This window comes from Tachysurus vachellii, chromosome 2 (genome assembly GCF_030014155.1).
Source record: "Tachysurus vachellii isolate PV-2020 chromosome 2, HZAU_Pvac_v1, whole genome shotgun sequence".
Lineage (NCBI taxonomy): Eukaryota > Metazoa > Chordata > Actinopteri > Siluriformes > Bagridae > Tachysurus > Tachysurus vachellii.
This window is the reverse complement of record NC_083461.1, coordinates 27,172,614-27,195,992: the sequence shown is the minus strand read 5'-3', so window position 1 is coordinate 27,195,992 and position 23,379 is coordinate 27,172,614. Positions and strand designations below refer to the sequence as shown.

The following is a 23,379-nucleotide window of genomic DNA, read 5'->3' as shown; positions in this document are numbered from 1 at the left end:
CCATTTTGCAGTCATCAGCCAGTCTCTTACCAGTTTGAGCCAAAAGTACCTCCATAAACAAATCTATCAGGTCCAGAGCTCCAGGGTAAAAAAAAAAAAAAAGCCCCGAGAGTTTTATGGGAGAACAGCTGGTCTAGGGTCTGTGGCAGATCGAGACTGTTCTGTTGAGCCTGTATTATGGTTGATTTTAACTACCTGGATGTGTATGCAAGATGGTCACTGCACATATCCTGTGATTGTTTGGATTTTCCTCCTGTAGTGCACCATTATCCTAACAAATAAAACACTAGGACTTTTCTTTAATTTTTCGTTAGCAGCGTAGCTAAAAAGTGCTGGAAAACATGGTGATATCGTGATCAATTATTAAAGGCATCACTTTCCAGAGATGTCAGAGTAGGCTTTCATTGATTAATTGATGTGCAGTTTGATGCATTCATTAATTCACATAAATAGCGACTTCTTGAAACGGTTTCTGATTAATAAAGGGAAAAGAAGACTAGTGAACTATTCTTTAAAATTATTAATCAAATAGTAAAAAATAAATAGTAGTTGGGAAGCTATGAGTCCACAGCTAATAAGTAAAATATCCACCATGTAACCCACTCTCCATCTTTTACAGCTGAGGAAGGCCGTGATGGACCATATCTCTGATTCCTTCCTTGAGACCAATGTTCCTCTTCTGGTCCTCATTGAAGCAGCCAAGACTGGAAATGAAAAGGAGGTGAAGGAGTACGCTCAGGTCTTCCGTGAGCACGCTAACAAACTGGTCGAGGTGAGTGCCAGATTTCTGACATACACATTTTGCTTCTCTACACACACACACAAACACACACACACAGACACACATATTGATGTACATAAATAGGTCTTTTTTTGTCTGTCTGTCTTTCTGGTGTCTAAATAACAGAAAGGGTTTATTTTTACTTAAAGTGCTGTTTATATGTTTATATTCTGTGATTTACATTTTCAGTGAAACTCAGCCAAAGCAAGTTTCCAAAGCTGATAACACACACATACACACACACACACACACACACACACACACACACACACACACACATACAGTGGATTTATTTTGTTTTAGTACATGAGCTCTGAGTTGATTCCATTCTGAGATCGTAGGCCTACTGTAGCTCTGCTCTTATAAATACCTAATGGTTTCTAGTGTGTATAAATGATTCACTGTGAGGTTTAGGGTAAATTCACACACACACACACACACACACACACACACACACACACACACACACACACATTAATGCTGTCCACAGCAGACTCTAAGTTAGGAGATAACTCACACACTAAGCTCTGTTGTTTTCCAAAGCTCTGTGATTAAGGATTACAGCTGAAAATAATTGAATTGGTGTTTTAAAATGACCTGACAATGCATTAAGAATTTATACCAGTGGTGTTTAGTGTTTACCTGTAGTGTAGTGTTTAGTGTTTACCTGTAGTGTGGTATGTAGGGTTTAGTGTTTAAATGCAGTGTAGCGTTTACCTTTAGTGTAGTGTGCACTGTTTACATGTAGTGTAGTGTTTACTGTTTACCTTTAGTGTGGTGTTTATTGTTTACCTTTAGTGTGGAATGTAGTATTTAGGGTTTACCTTTTCTGTGGTGTTTATGTGTAGTGTAGTGTTTAGTGTTCACATTTAATGTAGCATTCACTTTTTACCTTTAGACTAGTATTTAGTGTTTTAAAGTAGTGTTTACTGTTTATCTGTAGTGTAGTGTTTATTTTTTTAAACTGCAGTGTAGATTTTAATGTTTACCTTTAGTGTAGTGTTTACTGTTTACCTTTACTGTGGACTGTTGTGTTTAGTGTTTACTTGTAGTGCAGTGTTTGCTGTTTTCATTTAGTGTGGATGTAGTGTTTAGTATCTAATTGCAGTCTAGTGTTTAGTGTTTACCTTTAGTGTAGTGTTTACTGTTTACATGCAGTGTAGTGTTTAGTGTTTACCTTTACTGTGGTGTGTTCCTATGGTTTAGTGGTATGTAGGTTTAGTGTTTACTTGCAGTTTAGTGTTTAGTGTTTACCTTCACTGTGTTGTGTACCTGTAGTTTAATGTGCACTGTAGTGTTTACATGTACCCTTTAGAGTGGAATGTACTGTTTAGTGTTTACATTTAGTGTAGTGTTTACAGTTTACCTTTAGTGTAATGTTCGGTGTTTACCTGCAGTGTGGTATGTAGTGTTTAGTGTTCACCTGTAGTGTAGTATTTGCTATTTACCTTTAGTGAAGTGTTTGGTGTTTACCTGCAGTGTAGTGTTTGGTGTTTACCTGCAATGTAGGGTTTGGTGTTTTGCCTGCAGTGTCGTATTTACTATTTACCTTTAGTGTAGTGTTTGGTGTTTACATGCAGAGTAGTGTAGGTGTTTACCTGCAGTGTAGTATTTACAATTTACCTTTAGTGTAGTGTTTGGTGTTTACCTTTAGTGTAGTGTTTGGTGTTTACCTGCAGTGTAGTGTTTGGTGTTTACCTGCAGTGTAGTGTAGGTGTTTACCTGCAGTTTAGTGTTTGGTGTTTACTTGCAGTGTAGTGTTTGGTGCTTACCTGCAGTGTAGTGTAGGTGTTTACCGGCAGTGTAATCTTTGGTGTTTACCTGCACCTTAGTGTTTGGTGTTTACCTGCAGTGTAGTGTTTGGTGTTTACCTGCAGTGTAGTGTTTGGTGTTTACCTGCAGTGTAGTGTTTGGTGTTTACCTGCACCTTAGTGTTTGGTGTTTACCTGCAGTGTAGTGTAGGTGTTTACCTGCAGTGTAGTGTTTGGTGTTTACCTGCACTGTAGTGTTTGGTGTTTACCTGCAGTGTAGTGTTTGGTGTTTACCTGCACTGTAGTGTTTGGTGTTTACCTGCAGTGTAGTGTTTGGTGTTTACCTGCACTGTAGTGTTTGGTGTTTACCTGCAGTGTAGTGTTTGGTGTTTACCTGCAATGTAGTGTTTACTGAATGACAGCTGATAGCTATTTGTGGTTTTGTGTTTGTCAGTGAGCTTGTTTGCCTTTCATCTGTGTGTGTGTGTGTGTGTTTGTGTATGCGTGTGTTTGTGTGTGTGTGTGTGTGTGTGTGTGTGTGTGTGTGTGTGTGTGTGTGTGTGTGTTTGAGTGTGACCAGAGTGAGGAGGCTGATAATTACAGCCTGCCTATTTATGTGCACTGAGAGGGAGTAGAGAAGGAGGGAGTGACCCGGTGTTGTGTATTAAATATACGTACTTTGTATATTTAATGTGGATGTGGATTCTGTGATCTTGTTCGTTCACACTCCACACACCGAGCACTAACGAGGCCATTGTCCCGCTGAGAAACATTCACATCAGGAACTGGACATGTCCTTGTCCACAGTCACCCTAATACACACAAGTCAGATCATAGAAAAGTTACGAAGGCTGTTGTTGAAATGAATTACAACCGTATCGATTTTTTCACAAGTTCAGGTTGATGGAATCGATTTTTCCAGGCGAGTCGTTTTTATCAAGTCAGAAAATTAACAGAGCAGAAATATGGTAGAAAAAAATGAAAAAATGAAACTTCATTGACAAATAATAGATAGATAGATAGATAGATAGATAGATAGATAGATAGATAGATAGATACATACATACATACATACATTCATACATAGATTTGTAAATGGAAAATCTGAAGATCGAAGAGAAAGTTGATTAAGCAAACTACAGATGTGGATAGATGGATGGATGCATGGATGGATGGATGGATGGATGGATGGATCTGGTACAATGTACTTGTGATCATGTCAGCATCACATGTCTCTTAATTCTGTACGCTGTCTGCAGAAATCAACAAAAAATGTTAAATCTTCCTATAGAATTTCTGCTCGATCTGCGTCCAGAGGTTCGAGAAATAATGAATCTAAAACCATCAAGATCCTCTTTCTGTCTGCATGTGTGGATAATGACGAGGATGTCTGACCCGCTGTATGTCCCCGGAGTCCTCAGTGTGTTCCCCAAGCTCTGCTCCTCTTCTCTTTCAGCCCTCTTTCTTCAAAATTTCTCTTAATTGATGCTTTCCTCAGCTTTATTTTTTTTTTCACTTATTAACATCATTTCACCACAAAGTAATCACATCGCCGCAACCTTGGCATGCCTTAATTAATTAAAGCTCGTGGCCTATACACGGAGTTCATCCCAGCTGCGATGAGGAGGCTTTTTTTTTGTCCGTATTATGGGTATAATAATAGAGCAGAGTGTGGATGAAATGTCAGCGGTTAAAAATGGGACTTCTTAGGGGGTTTCAGTGAGGACATCCTTCATACCCCAGCGACTGGTTCCTTCATCTCATTAAAGATCTTTACAGCATTCGTATTACATTCGATTACGACACCAGAAGTGACATCATCAGTCTTCAATGACACGCTCTTATGGGACGACATCATTAAGAGGCGTGTCAATATTTCTCGAGCACTCATCCAGTGTCCCTGTGCAAATACCGTAATGATATGATATGAAAATTAAACAACACGTTCTGACCAATCAGAATCCACAGTTTCCTTAGCATTTAATTCTGCTGTAAAACAAATTCTCACGTTTCCGAACGCATTTATAGATCCCCGTTTTTTTTTTTGTTTTTTTTTTTTGAGATCTTCGAGCATTGTTTTATATTTTAAAGTGTGTAACTTTATTATTATTGGTCTGCTTCTTTAATAATGCAGCGTGATGCAGTCTTCGCTTGTCTGCAAAGGGATTTGTCAAATGAACAAATGAAAAGCAAGTCGTAGTGCAAATGTAATTAATAATGCAAGGTTGGATTTCTTATTAATGCAAATGGTGCTGTTTATGTCACCGGATAACAAACCAGCTCACAGCAGGGCTGCTGATGTTCTCTAGTGCAGGCGTTTTTACTTTAGCACAGGCTTAAAGACTTGCTGTATCCACTAGCTTTTTTTTTTCCAAGCAAAGATGATTAAAAACTACTTTAGATTTTAAAGGCTCTTGGAATTGCTTCAAAAATTCCTGGTTAAATAAATATATGATGCGATTCTGAACATATTGTAAAAACATAAGATTTTGAAGAGTGTCTGCTTAGAATCTTATTAAACCTTATCAGTTTTTTTTTTTTTTAATGAATAATAAATTTGTCTTGGTATGGCAGCCTAATAAAAAATGTCATCAAAATACGGTGTGGTGATATAGATGCTGTTATACTTTCTCATCAAAAATTCTAAATTCTATGAATATGCAAATTACTGTCCGCAGTCCTCCCTTGATAAACCGGTGCTGCCCAGGCTTTCATTTGCATACTGGAACATGATTGGCTCTTATATTTTATTATTCAATAACTCAGTGTTTCAGTCTTCCTCAAACCAAATCCCTTCACACTTCAGACACAGTTCTGGTTCATAAACTCAGACAATTTAAAGTGCCGACCTTCCTGCTGAGATGGCAGGCGCGTTCTTAATGATTATGCAGAATCAATAATGAAATGAAGGTAACCAATATTGAATCGTCCTTCGGACTTCGTGGCCTGAGATGCTCTGCTGCAAGCAATAACTATTATTCAGTGGGCGCGAATGCATTAAACAGTGTCAAAGATACGATGGATGGATGTTCGGACAAGTCTATTTGTGATGACCCGGGTCTGTGAGTGGGCATCGTGGCCTATTCCAGGCAGAATTATAGGTCTCTGAGGAAATCTAGTGGCCGAGGTGCTTTTGGGAGACAGCCCGGGAGCCGATAGATCAGCTCGGCATGCTGGAGTTATTTTTAGAGCCTGCCTTCAGCAGTCAGCATCCGTCATACCCTGACTCCACCACTGCAGTGGAATTGCAGGTCCAGAGTCAGATGGACTCCACCAAAGACAGATTAGGAGCTTGAGTTCAGTTTGGAATGTACCATTGTGACATGTTCCAAATACCTGAACCTCAAATCCTCCATGTTCTGCACTTTAATGAATACCAAGTGCACACATAACATTCATCATTACCACGTGTATCAAGACGAATGACGTTCAGAGAAATTTTGTCAGAGCTTGAAATTAAACCATCAAAGGTCATACTGGCAAATATCACTGATTATGAGCCAGACGATAGCTCTGTATAACAGGACGAAGGGATTAGATCGAGGACAAGGGATTAGTTTGTTGTAAATCAGTTTAACCAGCTGTTTCTATTGGTGGTTAATGATGAGTTAAATAAATGACAACACACATGTTAGGACACTCTTGGATATTATCTTCTACTCTAAAGAAAATTCTTTACTTTTAATGATCATGCTTTCTTTCTTAGTATCATCACTTTTGATCTTCAGTGGAGAATAAACACATTATCCATCTTTAAACATTCCATTTTCATCATAACTTCATAATCAGATCTAAGAAGGTGACAAATCTATGAATGTCTGCAAGTACATAGTTCACAATGAGCTGCTTCTAGCTAAATAATTCACAAGAAGAGCTGCTCCAATTGTGCTCACGGTTCATGGGGAGAAAGATCTATCACATGTTTCTCTGTTCTTCTACACTCTTTCTTTAAGTGCTTTAATTTGTGGAGATTCTTCCCAGTCCACCATTTCATTGACTTTGTTCTTTGTCTTTCGGTGCATTCATTACAGTATATGGATGACATTTCTTATGACATTTATGATCAATAAGAATCCTCAGGAATTTACATGGACTGTTAAAGACATATATGAGCAATACTTCTATGGTTCAGAAGAGACTCTACAAGTCTTGCCAAAGAGTACATCTTGCCCGCCCACTCCCACTTAAAAACTCGATCGGGAATTCTTGCAGCGTGAGCAACTCTTTGACGGAAAGATTAATGGTCACGTATCTCTGGCTTTACTGAGCAGACGTTCCCTGTCATGTTTAACTGATGGCTTTTATTATTTCACCATTTTAGATTTTGCACTTTAAGCCTTTAGGCTTTCCTTACAAACCACAGCCACTAATGCCTGAAAGCCGACATGTACCACTGCGTACGAACAAATGACCCTTTGATCCATAATATGTACCATGCTGTAACATTTTACCGCTCAACTGCTGGGAAAATACCACTAAGTAATCTTCCAGTCTGACCGTAAACGACTCTCGATTGTTGTGATATACATTTGGCAGTCAAGAAACTGAAGAGTGATCTAAAAGAATCAATAGTTTAACTGGATCAGCAGATAACTAATGGATGGAGGTTACAAGTGACCATTTATAGAGTCCTTTATAGGAACAATCAATCAGAGATATGGTTACTTCATGGCATATTGACAAAATGTAGAGCTCGTGGAAAAATGCAGCCGTTCCCATGACGATTCTCAGATGATTGACAAGTCTGCATAATCCTTTCTCACATTCATGACCAGTTCTGGATAAAGTTTGCTTTCTGAACTATGGATCCGTTGAACAAGTCCTTATGTCACTTTTGTACATGCAGGTTTGTAAGATGTTAAGCTGTAGCTTTATCCCATTGTTGATTTCCTTTATGTTCCTTTGGTATTTCAGTCTTATCCTGTATGCTGAGGAACGCTGCAGTGCTCTAATCCCATTATGGATTTATCACTAACATGTGACAAACTGAACTAATCATGATACTCAGTACTGTATGTGACACTCAAAGCAAAGCGTTTCCACGACTTTTTTCTGGTTTTGGACCTGCTCCGGAGCCCAAAAGCAGCTTCACACTTCACCAAACATACCGTACTCATGACGCAAGTTTGAATAAAACACATGTGGGAACATGACCTTAGAACCTGACTCAGAAGCTCGCATCTAATATGTGACTCACAAATGTTTTTCTATTCTATTGCCAGAAACCATTAGAGAAATGTTTGTTGTTGGTAGCTCAGTGTTTTAGATCATGTCTGATGTTTTATTTAACTGATTATATCCTCTCAGTTACTGTTATGTCTCCAAACTACTTGTGGCATTTGCTAACTCCATCCTCTAATGTAGCTTCAAAAGCCAAACCACAGGCAAAAAATAGTCTTCCAGTTTGTTTTCCCAAATGTGTGTATGTGTGTGTGCTTATCTTATCACGGAATAACACTACAAATATTGAGGCTTATTAAGCATTGAAACAGACGGTTAATTTCTATTTCATAGTCCACAGATTTGGAGTTTCCATTTCAGCTTACCCCCTTTACCCTCTCTAACTCATCCTCTTTCCAGCTCCAATCTGATAAACCCTTTCATATCGTTATCATCCACAGTAATAGTGCTAAATGCATTTGTTTGTACCAGTTAATAATTGGTAATTAAATATCTGAATCTAGCAATCTAAAGCCAGATAAATGAAGAGTTGAATGCAGTTCAGGGCGGGCTGGATCGCTGTGGCAAGTGTTATTAGAAGACAGGAGCTCACTGGCCTGTAGCTGGCCTGCAGAATTAGCCCTTTCATATCCAATTGAGAATACAGTAAATGCTGTTTAGCCAGCCATTATTTAAGGTCCAGTCCCTGGTGAGTGGTTAAAGAGGGAGGGAAGGGCAGACAGAGGCCGGTTCTATTGCTAATCCACCTCCTGGCATCGATATTGAAAGCAGGAACCAGGATTCGGACTGAATAGCAGAAAATATAATTGGACTGCCCATCATCGTAACAACATAGATGTTGAGGTTAGGTTTCAGGTTGACCTGAAAAGTGAAAGCGAGCACAGAATGGCAGCAATCCAGTGATGCATAAGGTGTCTATAAATTAACAAGGAAAAATTAATATGTTGCTGATTTAAAGCAGACTGACGAGAATCAATTTTAAAGGTGAGATGCGTGATGTTTGAAAGCCAATGTTGACATTTGAAATCACCAAAACAAACACGCCCTTAACCCAAACGGGATGGCCCCCCCCAACCCAGGCAACTATTATGGCGGAACCTGTTGGGGCAACTGGCCGAGGGGATATTTTTTATCAATAAATGAACTCAATGAGTAATACTATGGTAATACAAATGTGTTTTTGTAGTACTGTGTGTTGTACCGTGAAAGGTTTAGCTCCGTTTCATGCGGAAGACATTCAGTTCTCTCCAGCACTGGAAAGCTGATCCTATATTAACACGGGTCCTGCTTCTTGCCTTATCGTAAGACTTTTTTTGCTTTTTGTTTTTATCCGCCATGTCAATGTTGCAATTGCTTTTGGCTGATGTCAGACATGTGCACTGAACACTCTCTCCGCTGACTATTGACAAGACACGCCCCTTTCTGCTCATTGGCTTCACGTTTGTTTTGTTTGTCGGCCCGACAGTTTTCTGAAGCATTTCTCAAACAACGTGCACCCCACTTTTAAGTGAAACCAACATTACGAGAACATTGACAGTCTTTAACATCCTTTTAATTTCAGTGTTCATCCCACATATCAGATACAGTCAGCGTTGTGAGACATAAGTGAGAAGTGTTCAAACCGACACATTCTGTTTGACCACATGTAAGTCCGACCGTTATAGAAACGATCATGTATTAAAATGAGTACCTTCATATAAACCTGTGATGTTGAGCTGTGTGACATTCAGAGGCAGAAAATGAAACAAAAATGAGATTTTAACAACTACTTTAATATTTATTTTTTATAGATGAACAATGTCATAGGACATCCATCTGTTGTATTGTGCATTAAAGGGTCCCCAAGAAGGACAACTGTAGGAACATTTCTACAGTACGAATGTACATAAGTACATAAAAGCCTCCAAAGTCGTCCTGCCATTTTAACCAGCCAACTTACCATCTTTCCTTTAACAGATAGATGTGAATGTGTCAGTGTCACTGACTTACTCTGTATATTTATGTTCTCAGCAGTCCAATCTGTCCAGTTCAGCTTCACCAGAGCATCTGTGATTTCTACACCGCTAGTATTTGGCACATTAGTGTGAATATGAAGATGTCCTGCAGAGGCACCAGAGAAACATCCCTAATGTTTCCACAAAGCAGAAAGAGCAGCACACTAAAGCCACTGCAACCTGAATCCCAATTTGATTACTGCAACTAACAAACCCTTTGAGTAATAAATAGCTGCTGGCGTTGCACCAGTACAACATTTTTGTCCTGTTTTGCAGATATGTCTCTAAAGTGGATTAGCAGAGATTAGGAACGACAAAAAAAAGCAAAGAACGCCTGAATTTCCTTTAATATGGCTCTGTGCCTCCAATGAGTGCATGTTTATTTAAATATAATGTGCACTCTTGCAAAAGCACAATTAGATCTCGCCCACTCACAAAAGCAGAAGAATTGATCTTGAAACTGATTTGTCCTTTGTTTAGCCCCCTTTATTTTTTTTGGTGGTTTTCATCTTTTTGGAAGTTCACCTCCTGCATCTTCTACTGTCTTCTAAACCAGTTGGAGTTCCACATTTTCCACATCCATCATCTTAATAACAGGCCCCATGAGAACATATGAGAAGAAGATCCTGATGTTTCTAGAAGAACAGAATGTATTGTATTGCTGTATTTGACTCCCATTATCATATTTGGCTCTAGTTATTATACTTGACTCCAATTAACTTATATGACTTTTGGTTCTTTGCCATTTCAAGAGATTTATGGACCAAATTTTGGACAGATTTAACATAAACACACTCCAAGTACTCGAAGATGAATGTCTGCATGTTTTTCAGAAGGTAGTAGAATCATGCTAACACTTTGTTGAATGAGCCGATAGAATTTATTTATAGATTAAATTAATTTTTTCACATTTTTTGTTTGGTCCACAATCCTGAATTTTTCCTCTTCTGTTGACATTCAACCATAAAACCATCATTTACTACTGAAACACACATGGAGGTGTCGGCGTCTGGTAACTGCTGCCGAAGTTTATTACCTCCTTCTGGTTTAGAAACAAGCTTGTAGTTGGATGAAAAAAGCTCCACAATCCAAATATGGCTTAAAATATGAAAAAACTATAAAGGTGTGCAGTTCAAGGAAAACTGCGATGATAGCTCTATCATGCTAAAATGAATGGGCTTCATGTCCGTTATCACTAAATGATATTATTACATAAGCTATATTAATCAGATCCTGCATTCTCCAGGGCCTCTGGTGACTGACTCACTGGCCCTTATACCACTTATAGCTAGAACCAGTGCTGATTCAGAGCTTGAATATGGACACCCTGTGAACCATTCGCAATCGTTTTTTTTCTTGTAGCAATCTGCCTGATTGTGTGTGTCTGATTACAACATAAGTGTGTGAGTGTGTGTGATACATAAGTGCAGGTTGAATTGTGAAATAGGGAACCAAAATGCCCAGCAGGTACCCGAATCTTAAGTGTCTGTGCTCTGAGTAGCCATTGCACTTAAATTAAAGCCCATCTCTCTCTCTCTCTCTCTCTCTCTCTCTCTCTCTCTCTCTCTCTCTCTCTCTCTCCACCCGCATTTCTTTCTGCGTCGCTGCCTCCTATCCACTGCTCACTAACACTCAATCTCCTTCCATCAGCCAGAATCAGGTCCTATCTACGTGTTCAGGCTCTGTGTTTTACAAGCAGCCCTATACAGGTGACCTAATTATTACAAACGTCGTCTGAATAGCGCAAATTTGATGGAGCACTGCGATACGGCTCAGTAACCTGCACAGCGTTGTAGGTAATTGTAAATTGTAATCATTTCATACTAGCTCTCATTCTTTATTTATAGATGCTTCCTGCAGAGTTCTTCGTCTATTAAAATTAATTTGCCTTGGATTGTAAAGAAAGAACCGCACCAGTGTTGTCATGCCGGGTCTGTAGATGCCGGGATGGTGAAGTTGTTGTTAGGGGTTAGGGGTTTTTGTAGAATAGATAGGGTGAAGTAGCTACTGAAAGCAAATATATTCATTAATTAATTTCTTTAATCACAATTAATTCCCTTTTACTGTGCTTGACTAACACTGAAGTCTATAAGATAGAGAGAGTTGCCACCTCCACCCACAGGAAAACACCAGCATGAGAGTAGAAAGCGTCCACCCCTGCTGGAGGAGAGGAAAAGCCACCACATGAGAGGAAAAACTCTCTTGCATTCATGGGACTAAACCATCCACTCCCCTCTTAACACCTCTTTCTCACATGATTTGTGTCCTCTCACAAAATGCGTAGGAGACTCTGAAGGTTCTGTCCATTCGCAGTCCGACTGGGTCTCTGAGTCTTGCAGAATGCAGTCACGTGGACGGTTTATGATACAGACGAGAACTCTATGGTACCAATTAGCCACTGGAACAAAAAACTACCCAGATCGTGTTGCAAGACACAGCGATACCAGGCCTTTTTGTTTATGGATTGGTATAATTTAATGATATTCTGAGCATCTTTTAATTAAAGTATCATCTCCCAGAGGTGGAGGCTTTCATAACTTCAAGACATAACGGGGGAGATTTGATTTATTTATTTATTTATTTTCCTCCGATTTCTTAAGGTGAATAAAGTCTGCGAGGAGAACTCGAGATTATCTCCCAAAGCGGCCTAACTAAGACAGCTGCTGACAGTGGCCTAGTGAGCTGAATACTGATGAAAGCTCTTAGTCTCCTGGAGTGATCATATCAAATGGAAAATTACTTCTTTGTAATCAATGAGCGAGCGCTCCTCTGGGAGCGGCAGATGGGGTCTGACCAAGGCGAAATCCGAAAAGAGAGTAATAAATACAGAGAGATAAAATATGGCAAAGACAGATGGGGATATTGTCTTTAAAGATGAGGCTGTTATTAAAGTTGCGTTCGGGCAGAAACAACACACTGAGCAACACCAGTGGCATTGATGCAAATCAGTGACCACCAGAATATACCTCCTACACATTCTGATGCTTTCTGAGAGCTTCTCAGACCCTTTACGAATAGCTAATAGAACGTTTAAATATTTTCTTAAATACAATTCGAGCTGGCAAGATCTCTTCGGATCCTACATGCCAAAATGGTTTGCGCCAGTTAGCACTTTTCCCTCCAGTGTTCTGTAAATTGATTCTAGATATCGATCGTGTTCTCGGCTTATCTCGCTCCCTCTTTTTTTTTCCCCTCCCTTTACCACATTTCTCACCTTCTTCCTCTTAAGAACAAGTACACTCATCATTTCTGTCTCTTTTGCATACCGAATTGCATCAACAATCCTTTAAACAATTAGTATTTTGCTAATGATTGAGGTACGGAAGGGAGTAGCGCAGGTGCAGGACGGAGATCTGCCTGTTGGACAATGATGGAGGTTAACCTAATCCAGAGTATGATGAAGAGTCCCTATGACAATGCCAGCTGCATTCCTTCAGCTCTTTTTTATTTGTGTCAGAGCGAGGTGTTCTCAGGTGCTAGCCCAGGTGCTAATCGCTAACAGCACGGAGCTTGTGCCCTGTGTTTTCTCCCCATGGGATGGAGCAGAGACGTGCCAGATGGATGACCGAAGATGAGCCAGCGTAGTCAATGAAGAAGCTTTAGTCATGGACTCTTTCTCCTTTTCTCCTTAGGCTCTGGCTCTACCTTGCTTGCCCTTTATAATCTCTCCTCTGTTGCCAATTAGCCTGCTTTTGTCTTCTCTGCATCTCGAAATGCCTCTTATTAATCCAGCACAGGTGCCTTGCCAAAAGAAAGCAGCATTGTTTTCCCACGACGCATAACCGAGACACAATAATTAGCAAGAAGCCAAATATAGTTGTTTAATATTCTGAAATTACTAAATTTATTGATTAAATGTCCTATAGACTACAAAGGTTTTCTAATGACATTGACTTTGACTTTGCCTTACCTCATTGCTTTGTTCAGTCATAAAATAGTAATAATGGGCAGATTCTGACTAAGTCACGGCAGCGAGCAGTGCAAAGCAGCTTCCTTATCAATGAAGGTGCTGAATTTACATTTTTAGCTTGTCATGTGCAATAAATGTGCAAAATAATAAATCACTGTGTCGTATAAACAAGTTTGTGGATGTAGCGATTCTTAAAACGTACTCGTGCAGCTAAAATTGTTGATTCTGGTAGTGAGTGTGTGTGTAGCATACAGTAGTATCTCGTGTCCATCAGCAGAACCCTGCTCCTGGTCAGATAGCACCAGGGTTCCAGGATCAGCCTTAAGCTTATGTTAGTCCACAATTCTGGCTTTATTACTTTTATACCTGCCCTAAGACACAAACAGTTCAGCAGAGATGGAAATGAATTAGTCACATACGATATATCGTTAACGGCTTAGCAGATTTCTCAGGCTATAGACACATATTTTCTATCACCGGTTTCATTTTCTCTTTAGTTTTTCATCACGCATGGACTTCAGTACTGTGTATGGAAGAAAAACTATTCTAAAGCACTCTTAGCCTTCAGACAGTGCACTCGATTCGCCGAAGAGATTGAAAGATGTAGAAGTCTCTACTGATGCTGCATTATCATTGGGTCAGGGGTTGAATTTTAAACATCTATCCACAAACAGCGAGCGAACTCTCCTGAGTAGCGGCCTTGAATAGTGAGGAGCTACTCTCTTGAATGCTACTTACTTTTTCCCCCGCATTCATATTGCATAATATCGTTTGTCTAATTAAAAGGGGAAAGAAAGAACAGAACATAGTGTTGGCATTTGTAAAGAGAAGGCAGGATGAAAGTCCAGGAAAGAGAGTCTCTGCCTTGGGGGGACAACGGCGCCTCCTGAGGAAAGCCCTAGATTTAGTAGCACTTGCATCATTGCAGTTAGTTATCTCATGTATTATTATCCAAATCAGGTTTTTTTTTGTTCATCCCTGGAACCAAGAGGCATTTTTGAGCCAATATTGCAGTGTGGTGTCTATTACTTTGTGACAGTGTTATCAATTTTCTCTCAAAATCACTTTCTTACTGCTTCAGAGATCTAGAGTAGGTGGACTTTTGACACCGAGCATCTGCTTGAGACTAACAAAGAGCCTTGGGACCAGGATCCCACGTATGGGTGCGTTTACTTTCATGCAGGCCTGCGGTCAGATATAAAGCAACGTGTGTCAGCTCATGACGCATTACTCATCCTTAGTAACTGCCTGGTCAGGGCGACTGAGGATAAAACTAAACTTCAAGTTTTTCTTTTTTGAGAAATAGAATCAAGTCCATTTGTTTGAAAGTATCATCAGGTACAAACAAAACTGTGTGAAGATAAAAGCTTTGTCTGGAAATTAAACCCAAGGCATAGTAAGACTAAACCAAGACTGATCGTATCAAGCTCAGAAGAACTGGAATGAAAAACCATTATTATACTTCATGGACCTGACAGAGCATTCACTAAATTCCAGGGGTTTCGTTACCGCGACGTAAAGTGGGCGTGTTTCTGGAGGTCTTGTGAAAACGCCCTCTTTCAAAAAAAAAGAGCATACCTATGATGGATAATGAAGGACAAAACAGTCATACAGGTAGATTTTATATTTTATATCTATTATGCTTTATTATCTTACTGTTAAGCTATTTTCGAAACAAATAAACAACCAAAAACTATGGTTAGGGTTAGGGTTAGGATTAGATTATCAAATAGGCCACGCCTACCCGATGACGCAATATCTGTTACGCTGTTCTGAAATCCCTGGAACTAAGTGCATCCCGATCTGACCGAGCCACCGATATTCCTTCATTTGAGTTTTTTCCCAGACTAGAGTGGTCAGGTTCATATCGAATTCCCTGGTTTAGGCCACGCCCTCTTTTGCTTTAAATGAATTAAATACAGAATTGGATATCTGAAGCACACACTAACTACAGACAACATCGTGTCACGCTCTAATGAGCACATTTTCAATATAAAGGTTTTCATTCACGCTAAGACTATTTTATCAAGTCTTCCGTCACATTCAGGCAGAACAAACTGTTCCACAAGTCACATATTCATCAGGAAGTTTTCTGAAGTCATTTCTGGTTGACAAAAATAAGACTTTTCTTTATTATGATTTATTTACATTTAATGATATTGACTGATGATGTCGATCCTGATGAAGTATAACCACATTACATGAGATCAACTTCTCTGTGCCATTAGCATGGATCCTGTCCACATTTTGTGTGTATACCAAAACCCTGTTCCTCATTTAAGAGCCAAACATAGAAAAGATTTTAAAGCTTTTGAAGATTGGATGCATGCTTTTATAATTCAACATGAATACGATTTTTTTTTTTTAAAGCTGTCTGATGTCTAGAGGAGGAAGCGGACACTTGTGGTCAGATCCTAATCAAACCCACTGCTTCCTTTATGGTAGAAGTGATAGATTTAAAGTGAGGAGCCGGTGATGACGAAGAAGGCTAACAACGACGAAAGCTCTTCACCAAGGTGATGGAACTCCATCAGTTCCCTTATTACTGAAAATAACTCATCTGTGTGAATAAGAGCACAACCTTTTACCGTGGTACAAATCCAAAATAAAGCAAGCCGCCACCGCCGCTCCCTCCTTATTGCTAATTAATTAGCTGAATGGTTGGACGCTAGCAATTCTCTGATATTACCTCCAGATAGCTTATTAAACTCAAGGCATAATTTATCAGAGGTCGAGTCCTCTTGGAAAATATTATTACCATTCCCATCTGAGCTAATTCACTCTCGCTTACCTCCTCCAACAATATTTGTTCTTGGGTTAGAGTTAGTTTTTTTTTCTCTGTAGCCAGCAGCGGGGTCAGTGACATCTTATAAGGCTCATGAACTAAACGTGCGATCGTTTTTATGTTTATAATGTGTTTTATGAAGTATTGAAGGTTTTTCCTGAAGTGCCACAGAGAAATCATAAACCAGCGTATTTTATACAATAACTTTGTTTAATGTGTCTATTCCAGACATTAAACTCTTTAAAGCTCTGCTTTCTGTAAAATTTCATTTCTCTAATTTGATATGTTTCTTCACAACAAACCAGAATGACTTTGTTTACATCTCTGTGTGCAAATTAGACATACATTTTCTGAAGTTTCCCCTTGAGAGGTCTCTGAGGCACAGAGTAAAAGGAAGAAAAGAAAAGAGAGGGATTGTAGGCAGAGTAAAAGGGTCGGAGTATCTTCTGGGTTCTCGGCGTGTGTGATCTGATACAGCTAAGACACTGAGGGAACAGAACAAAGCCTCTGTGTGTAACTAACTGACCTTCAGTGCAAACCTTGCTTTCGGGTGGGTTTTAAAGCGAGACAATATGAGACAGGATGAGATGATATGCTATGAGCTGAGACAATACCGAATGATATGATACGAGATCTAGCGAGACAGCGCTATGTGATGCGAGAATGCATGATATACAAGAAAAAATGAGAAGATATTAAACAAGATAATACGATAAGATACAAAACGAGAAGAGAAAAGATGAGACAAAACTAGTAGATACAGTGTTATACAAGACAGTGCTTATGAGATGGAGGGAGACACTAAAAATTAGACGAGAATACGAGACAACACAATATGAGACAGTATAAGACAACACAATATATACAATACGATCTGACAACACAATATGAGGCAATACAATATGAGACAATATGAGATAATACACGATACAGTATGAAACAAACACAATATGAGACAATGAGAACATACAGTATGAGATAATACAAGACAATATTAGAAAAACGCAATATGAGACAATACAACATGACACAACACAATATGAGACAATATGAGAACATACAGTATGAGATTATACAAGACAATATTAGAAAAATGCAATATGAGACAATACCATATGAGGCAATGTAATATGAGACAATATGATACACAATACAGTATGAGAAAATACAATATGAGTCAATACAGTAAGAGATAATATTATCTGAGAAAACACAATATGAGACACTATGTGGTAATACTATATGAGATAATCCCATATGAGACAACACAAAATGAGACATGATATCAGAGTAATAAGTTGAAGTTTAACCTCATTGGTTCGGTCACACATACAAACGCACACGCACACACACACACACACACACACACACACACACACACACACACACACACACACACACACACACACACACTCAAACTCCTCTTCTCTAGGGCAAATGGATGTTTATATAGACACAAAAACCTTTCACACCTACATCACGTCAGCATTTCCATAACAACAAGAAAATTAAGTCTGGTCACAGTGGGACAATTAGATGAGACACAACACACACACATACACACACACACACACACACCCTCTGTGTCAAACTGTTACTGTTACTGTTGCTATTGATTAAAGAAGGACACATCATGATTCATTTATTGTTACATTTCATGTTGCAGAATGTCTGAGCAGGTGTGTGTGTGTGTGTGTGTGTGTGTGTGTGATATTGTTAGTCAGGCTTTAATGCATAATATATATTTATTTTAACGGCTACAGCAACACTCCTTAGAAACAGACACATCTGTACGAGCAGAACAACACAAGGCGCTGCAGCATGAGAGCTCTCTTTCTCTCTCTCTCTCTCTCTCTCTCTCTCTCTCTCTGTCTCTCTCTCTCTTTCTCTGTCTCTCTCTCTCTCTCTCTCTGTCTCTCTCTCTCTTTCTCTGTCTGTCTCTCTCTCTCTCTCTCTCTCTCTCTCTCTCTCTCTCTCTCTCTCTCTCTCTCTCTCTCTCTCTCTCTCTCTCTCTCTCTCTCTCTCTCTCTCTCTCTCTCTCTCTCTCTCTCTCTCTCTGACACTCGCTCAGTTTTTTCTTTAGCTAGTTAATGACTCTAGCTTGCTGAAAGCATTTTTAACAAATCAGAAACCGCTTCACATAAGAAACCGTCCCTCAGAAGGACAAATCGAAGCTCAGCGGTTGCTAGAGGACATTTATTAGCATTACATTATTAGCATTACATTAGCAAGGCTTTGAAGTTGCTCCAGATTTCTCTGTTGTGGGTGCACAGGGACTGGTTAGCTTTTAGCAAGTTCTCACATGCTGCACTGTAATATAAGAAAAACAAAGACAGGATTGTGGTGAGAAGACGACCTTCTTCATTTTCTCTGCTGCTTTGTTTGGGCTCACTGTCTTTGTTCACATGTAAACCTTTACCCCAGATCCCAGATTAGAGTCTCCTCTAACATCAGTCCATATATCTGTCCTTTGATGATATCTAATTCCATAGTCCTGTTTGCATAGGATTTAAAGAACACTACATAGGGTCTGTAATGCTGTCATACCCTCTGGCCCTATGTAGTGTGTATACTTAGTGAATAAGAAGACATTGGAGATTTAGAGAAGGTTCTTCAAATGAGCTTAAGTTACCGAGAAAATGGATGATTAATAAGGTGTGTGTGCATATGTGCGTGTGTGTGTGTGTGTGTGTGCGTGTGTGCGTGTGTGTGTGCATGTGCGTGTGTGTGTGTTTGTGTGTGTGTGAGAGTGTGTATGTAGATACCTACTTTCTGGCACACCATGTGCTCCTTGCTATGCAAAAAGCTCTTGTTTCCAAGCAGTGATTGGCTGTAGCCATGGTAACGCTCCTCCATTTTAAAGCATTTCTCATGTGCTGTTTGATTATCAGCAGATGTAAGCGTGGGCGTCTCGTCCATCACGCTGCTGCTCTATCACTGTGTGTGTGTGTGTGTGTGTGTGTGTGTGTAGTTAGAGAAATAAGACATCAATAGAGCTAAAGTGCACAGACGTGGCAGTGCATGTTGTCACAACACAGGACTGATAGTTATTCGTGTGATGAGTTGAAGAACGAAGGCTAATTTTTTAAACCAAACGTCTGACTTAATAATCAAACAAATTGCATTTGTAGAAATTCCCTGCTGATTTAAACATTTGTTTCCAAAAAAAAAAAAAAAAAATATATATATATATATATATATATATATATATATATATATATATATATATATATATATATATATATATATATATCAGGTTTACAGACAAAAGCTGATATTTAATTATTGCCTTTTGCACATGTATTTATTTATTTATTTATTTGTTTGTTTGTCTGTTTGTTTGTTTGTTTGTTTGTTTGTTTGTTTGTTTGTTTGTTTAAACCGCTTTTATTATATCATCTTTGTTCACAATTATATATGATGTATCCAGGGCACTTTATAAGTTCATTATTTTGATCACTGTTTAAAGTAGAAGCGTATTTCTGCACACATACTGTCACGGTCGGCTCACCTGCCCCGCTCCCCGACCGTCAACATAGAACAGCGTCTCCGGAAAATTAGTCGCTTCTGGACTACACCTCCCATCACCCATCACGAAGACTGATTGCTTCGCCACCTGATCCCTATCAGCCAGCACCTATAAATACGAACTTGAACTTGACCTAAGTGCGAAGTCTCGATTTGCATAAGCAGTCATTCTGAGTGTTTTCTAGTTTGTCTTAGTTCCGGTTTTGATCCCATTTCTGTATTCTGGTTTTTGATTGTTTGCTGCCTGCCCTGACCTTCTGCCTGTCTTTTCCTGTCTGATTTTGCCTGCCCTACAATATTGTGTGACTCCTCGTTACACATACACTCTTTATACACTCTTTATAAACTCTTTATGACTTAAAAAGGTCTAGTGTAAGTAGAACAACATAATAAGTGGAGCTAAATGAGCGTGATCTGTTTTTCCTCTCCGTATTGGCCACGTTGTCGTTTGGACTTCACGTCTCAGTCGGGGTTCAAATCTTCCAAACGGCTCTGAGCCTGCTGGGGACCAAGGGACGCCTGAGTAAGCCCAGAACTCTTATCACACTGTTATTGGATTAATGAAGCAGAAGGGAGAGAATGAAGGCCTACTGGCTTCCAGAAACTTCCAGGAGGAAGCGAGAGATGCTCGTATTCCCGTGACGGACGAGTTCTTGGCAGACGATTTCTCTACAAAACGGAGACACAAACATTTTTTTTTCCATTGTTTTGGCATAGAACTCTCCGAAAGAAAAGTTAAATCTCCAGAATGGAGATTCTTCTTCCATGCGGAAACGTCCGTACTGATCCCTGTGTAGAAGGTCACAGTTATCCGCCGTGCTCTGAGAGTGTAAAAGTGAAGAAACTTTACCTCCTAGGGATGGATTGCGTTTCAAGAGTTACCTCTTACTTCCAACAAGTACTGTATCTGAACTCCTTAATGGCTGCTATCAGCTTCTCCGGCTGAACAGGATGGCAAAGATAGAAGAAAAGTAAACGCCACTCTAGCTGAAAGGCCCAGCTCTGCTAACACTGTGCCTGCTGTATGTCATCTGGTTTAACCTTCTCCTAAGGTGTCCTGCTTCTCCTAGAACGTCCTGCTTCTCCTACGGCACATCCAGTAACAAGAACTAACAGAACCTGAAGGAAGGAATCTGGAAAAAAATCCAAAACAAACGGGCGTAACACTGTAGAATTCTGGAATCCGATTGGTCAAAAGGACCCTCGTTTTAATCGTTATCTTTATGCTGTTTTAATTTTATACATAAACGAAAGTCAAAACCAGGAGGGAATTGTTGTGTGGATACATTTTTAAACACCGACTCTTAAGCAGCGGAGCCGAAAGTCAGCAAGTGGAAAATAAAGCGGCATTAAAACCTCTTTATGAGTTTAAAGTGTCCAGAAAAGGTGAACCTCCATCCCTCCATCCCTCCATCTCTCCATCCCTTCGTCCCTGGCTGTCTTCTGACTCTCACCATAAATCCTTTCACCCTGTTATGCGTCTGTTTAATGCCATGCTTAGAATTTAAACCCAACAGCAAGCTTGATGAATTTTGTAAGAAAGGGTTTCAGCATTGTGGCCATAAATACAGTTTTTCTGCTTATTCTGATAAACCTGCTCTTTACGACTTAAAAGGAAAAGCAGATTAATGTTTTTTATAGCTTCGCTTCAGCATAATGTACATCATATCTATTATTAATGTAGACTCAAGTGTCCTGCTTTTATTAAGAGGTTTATTATATATCTGAAACATAAGAATGCTAATGGGAGCATCCGATTGGGCATAATCCCCAGGGCCCCGCCCACTCAGAACTCCATGAGCTAAGGGTCTAATATTCTTGAATAAACACTACAAAACCGCACGCACACGGCGTAGATCCCAATATTAGAGACCTTAGTGTGTACAATAAATCCTCAGAAATGTAGCAGAGTGCAAAAGTTTATACCCTCTAAGGCTTGTGAGGGGGAAATAAGGATGTGTGATTAGATGGAAGTTGATTATTTTCCCAACAACCACAATCTAATAGTGTTGAGTTCACTTTTCTGTTAAGACACAGCGATATTCCAGAGGTTTAAAAGCAGCACTATCAATAACGAGCAGAAGTAAATGCCCCCCAGATTATAATTTACTCAAACACCCGATTTTAATTACAGTTTAGAGGCAACTGTCTTAGAAGAGCAGTGAGAAATAATCATCTTTATTCTATTTCTTTTTTGCTCATTTTTTTTCCAAAGGATGCAACAAAAAAGTAATTATAAATAAATAATAATTTTTAATCTGAAGATGGATGCAGGGATGGATGGATGGATGGATGGATGGATGGATGGATTGAAGGAAGGAAATGTATCATTTTAATCTATTTCCAATTTTTTTAATTTTCTTTCCTCTTTCCTTTTTATCAACATACACAAACCTTTGATCTCAGTGGTAAATAAAGATATAGATGGATGGATGGACGGATGGATTGAAGGAAGGAAATGTATCATTTTAATCTAATATGACAACAATATCCCAATGTTTACATTTTAAACTTCATCCTTACATTTTAACGCTGCATCACTTTTTCTTTCCTCCTTTTTTCTCAACATACACAAACCTTTGATATCAGTGGTAAATGAAGATATAGATGGATGGATGGATGGATGGATGGATGGATGGATGGACGGATGGATGGATGGATGGATGGATGGATGGATTTCTCAACATTTTCTAGCCATGGACAAAATCACACTGATATAATTGATGTCAAAAACATCTAAAACAGAGAAGCACTAATGGAAAAAATTACAGACTCCCGCGCCCTGCCTGCACCCCATTTTTGACAATAAACATCTAAATTCTTTAATTATAGCTATCAGGAAAATTAAGTGGTAGCTATTATTAGGCCGTGCATGAAAAACGGCTATAGAGCATGTGCCTGCAGGGGTGGAGTTAATTGGTGAACTGTGACGAATGTTCTATCTGTCCACGTATTAGGCTAATTAGATAAAACTCTAGTGGCATGTCTGTGTCCCAGAGCGAGTCACTCAAACACTATCAAGACTAAAAAAGCCGCACTGATGATTTAAGCGTTTGAAATCGTCTCGTGAGCTGTCATCCGGTTCCGTCTTTCTTTAAAACACAAATGATAATATTACACCAGCTTCTGAAGGATTTCATGCTCCTGTTCTAGTAGACTTCACATCTCCACATCAGACTGTGTACCTTCTCAAATCTTATACTGTACGCCGTGTCAAAGAGAATCCGGCAGATATGAACAAACGGCTCAGCGATACGAGGACCCGGGATCCAGGCTTTACAAGACGGATAATAGGATAATGAGCAGGAGGAGGAAGGGGAGAGTGATGTTGAATTCAGTTCTGATGGTGAGAGTCAATTTGAGAATATTTCTGATTTCCAGCCAGGAAGCACTCGCCATTAAAAAGGAGACATTTATACATTGTAGTTCAATTTCTAAAAGAAGAAGAA

At 39.3% G+C, this 23,379-nt stretch overlaps 1 protein-coding gene across 1 annotated transcript in view; it reads left to right on the top strand.

Moving 5' to 3' along the window:
* Nucleotides 1-23,379, top strand: part of ctnna2 (catenin (cadherin-associated protein), alpha 2) — a 267,885-nt gene that overhangs the window by 208,803 nt on the left and 35,703 nt on the right. The window contains exon 9 of the mRNA XM_060864101.1: nt 620-772. Coding sequence (XP_060720084.1) covers nt 620-772 — 153 coding nt within the window. The remainder of the gene's footprint in view (nt 1-619; nt 773-23,379) is intronic.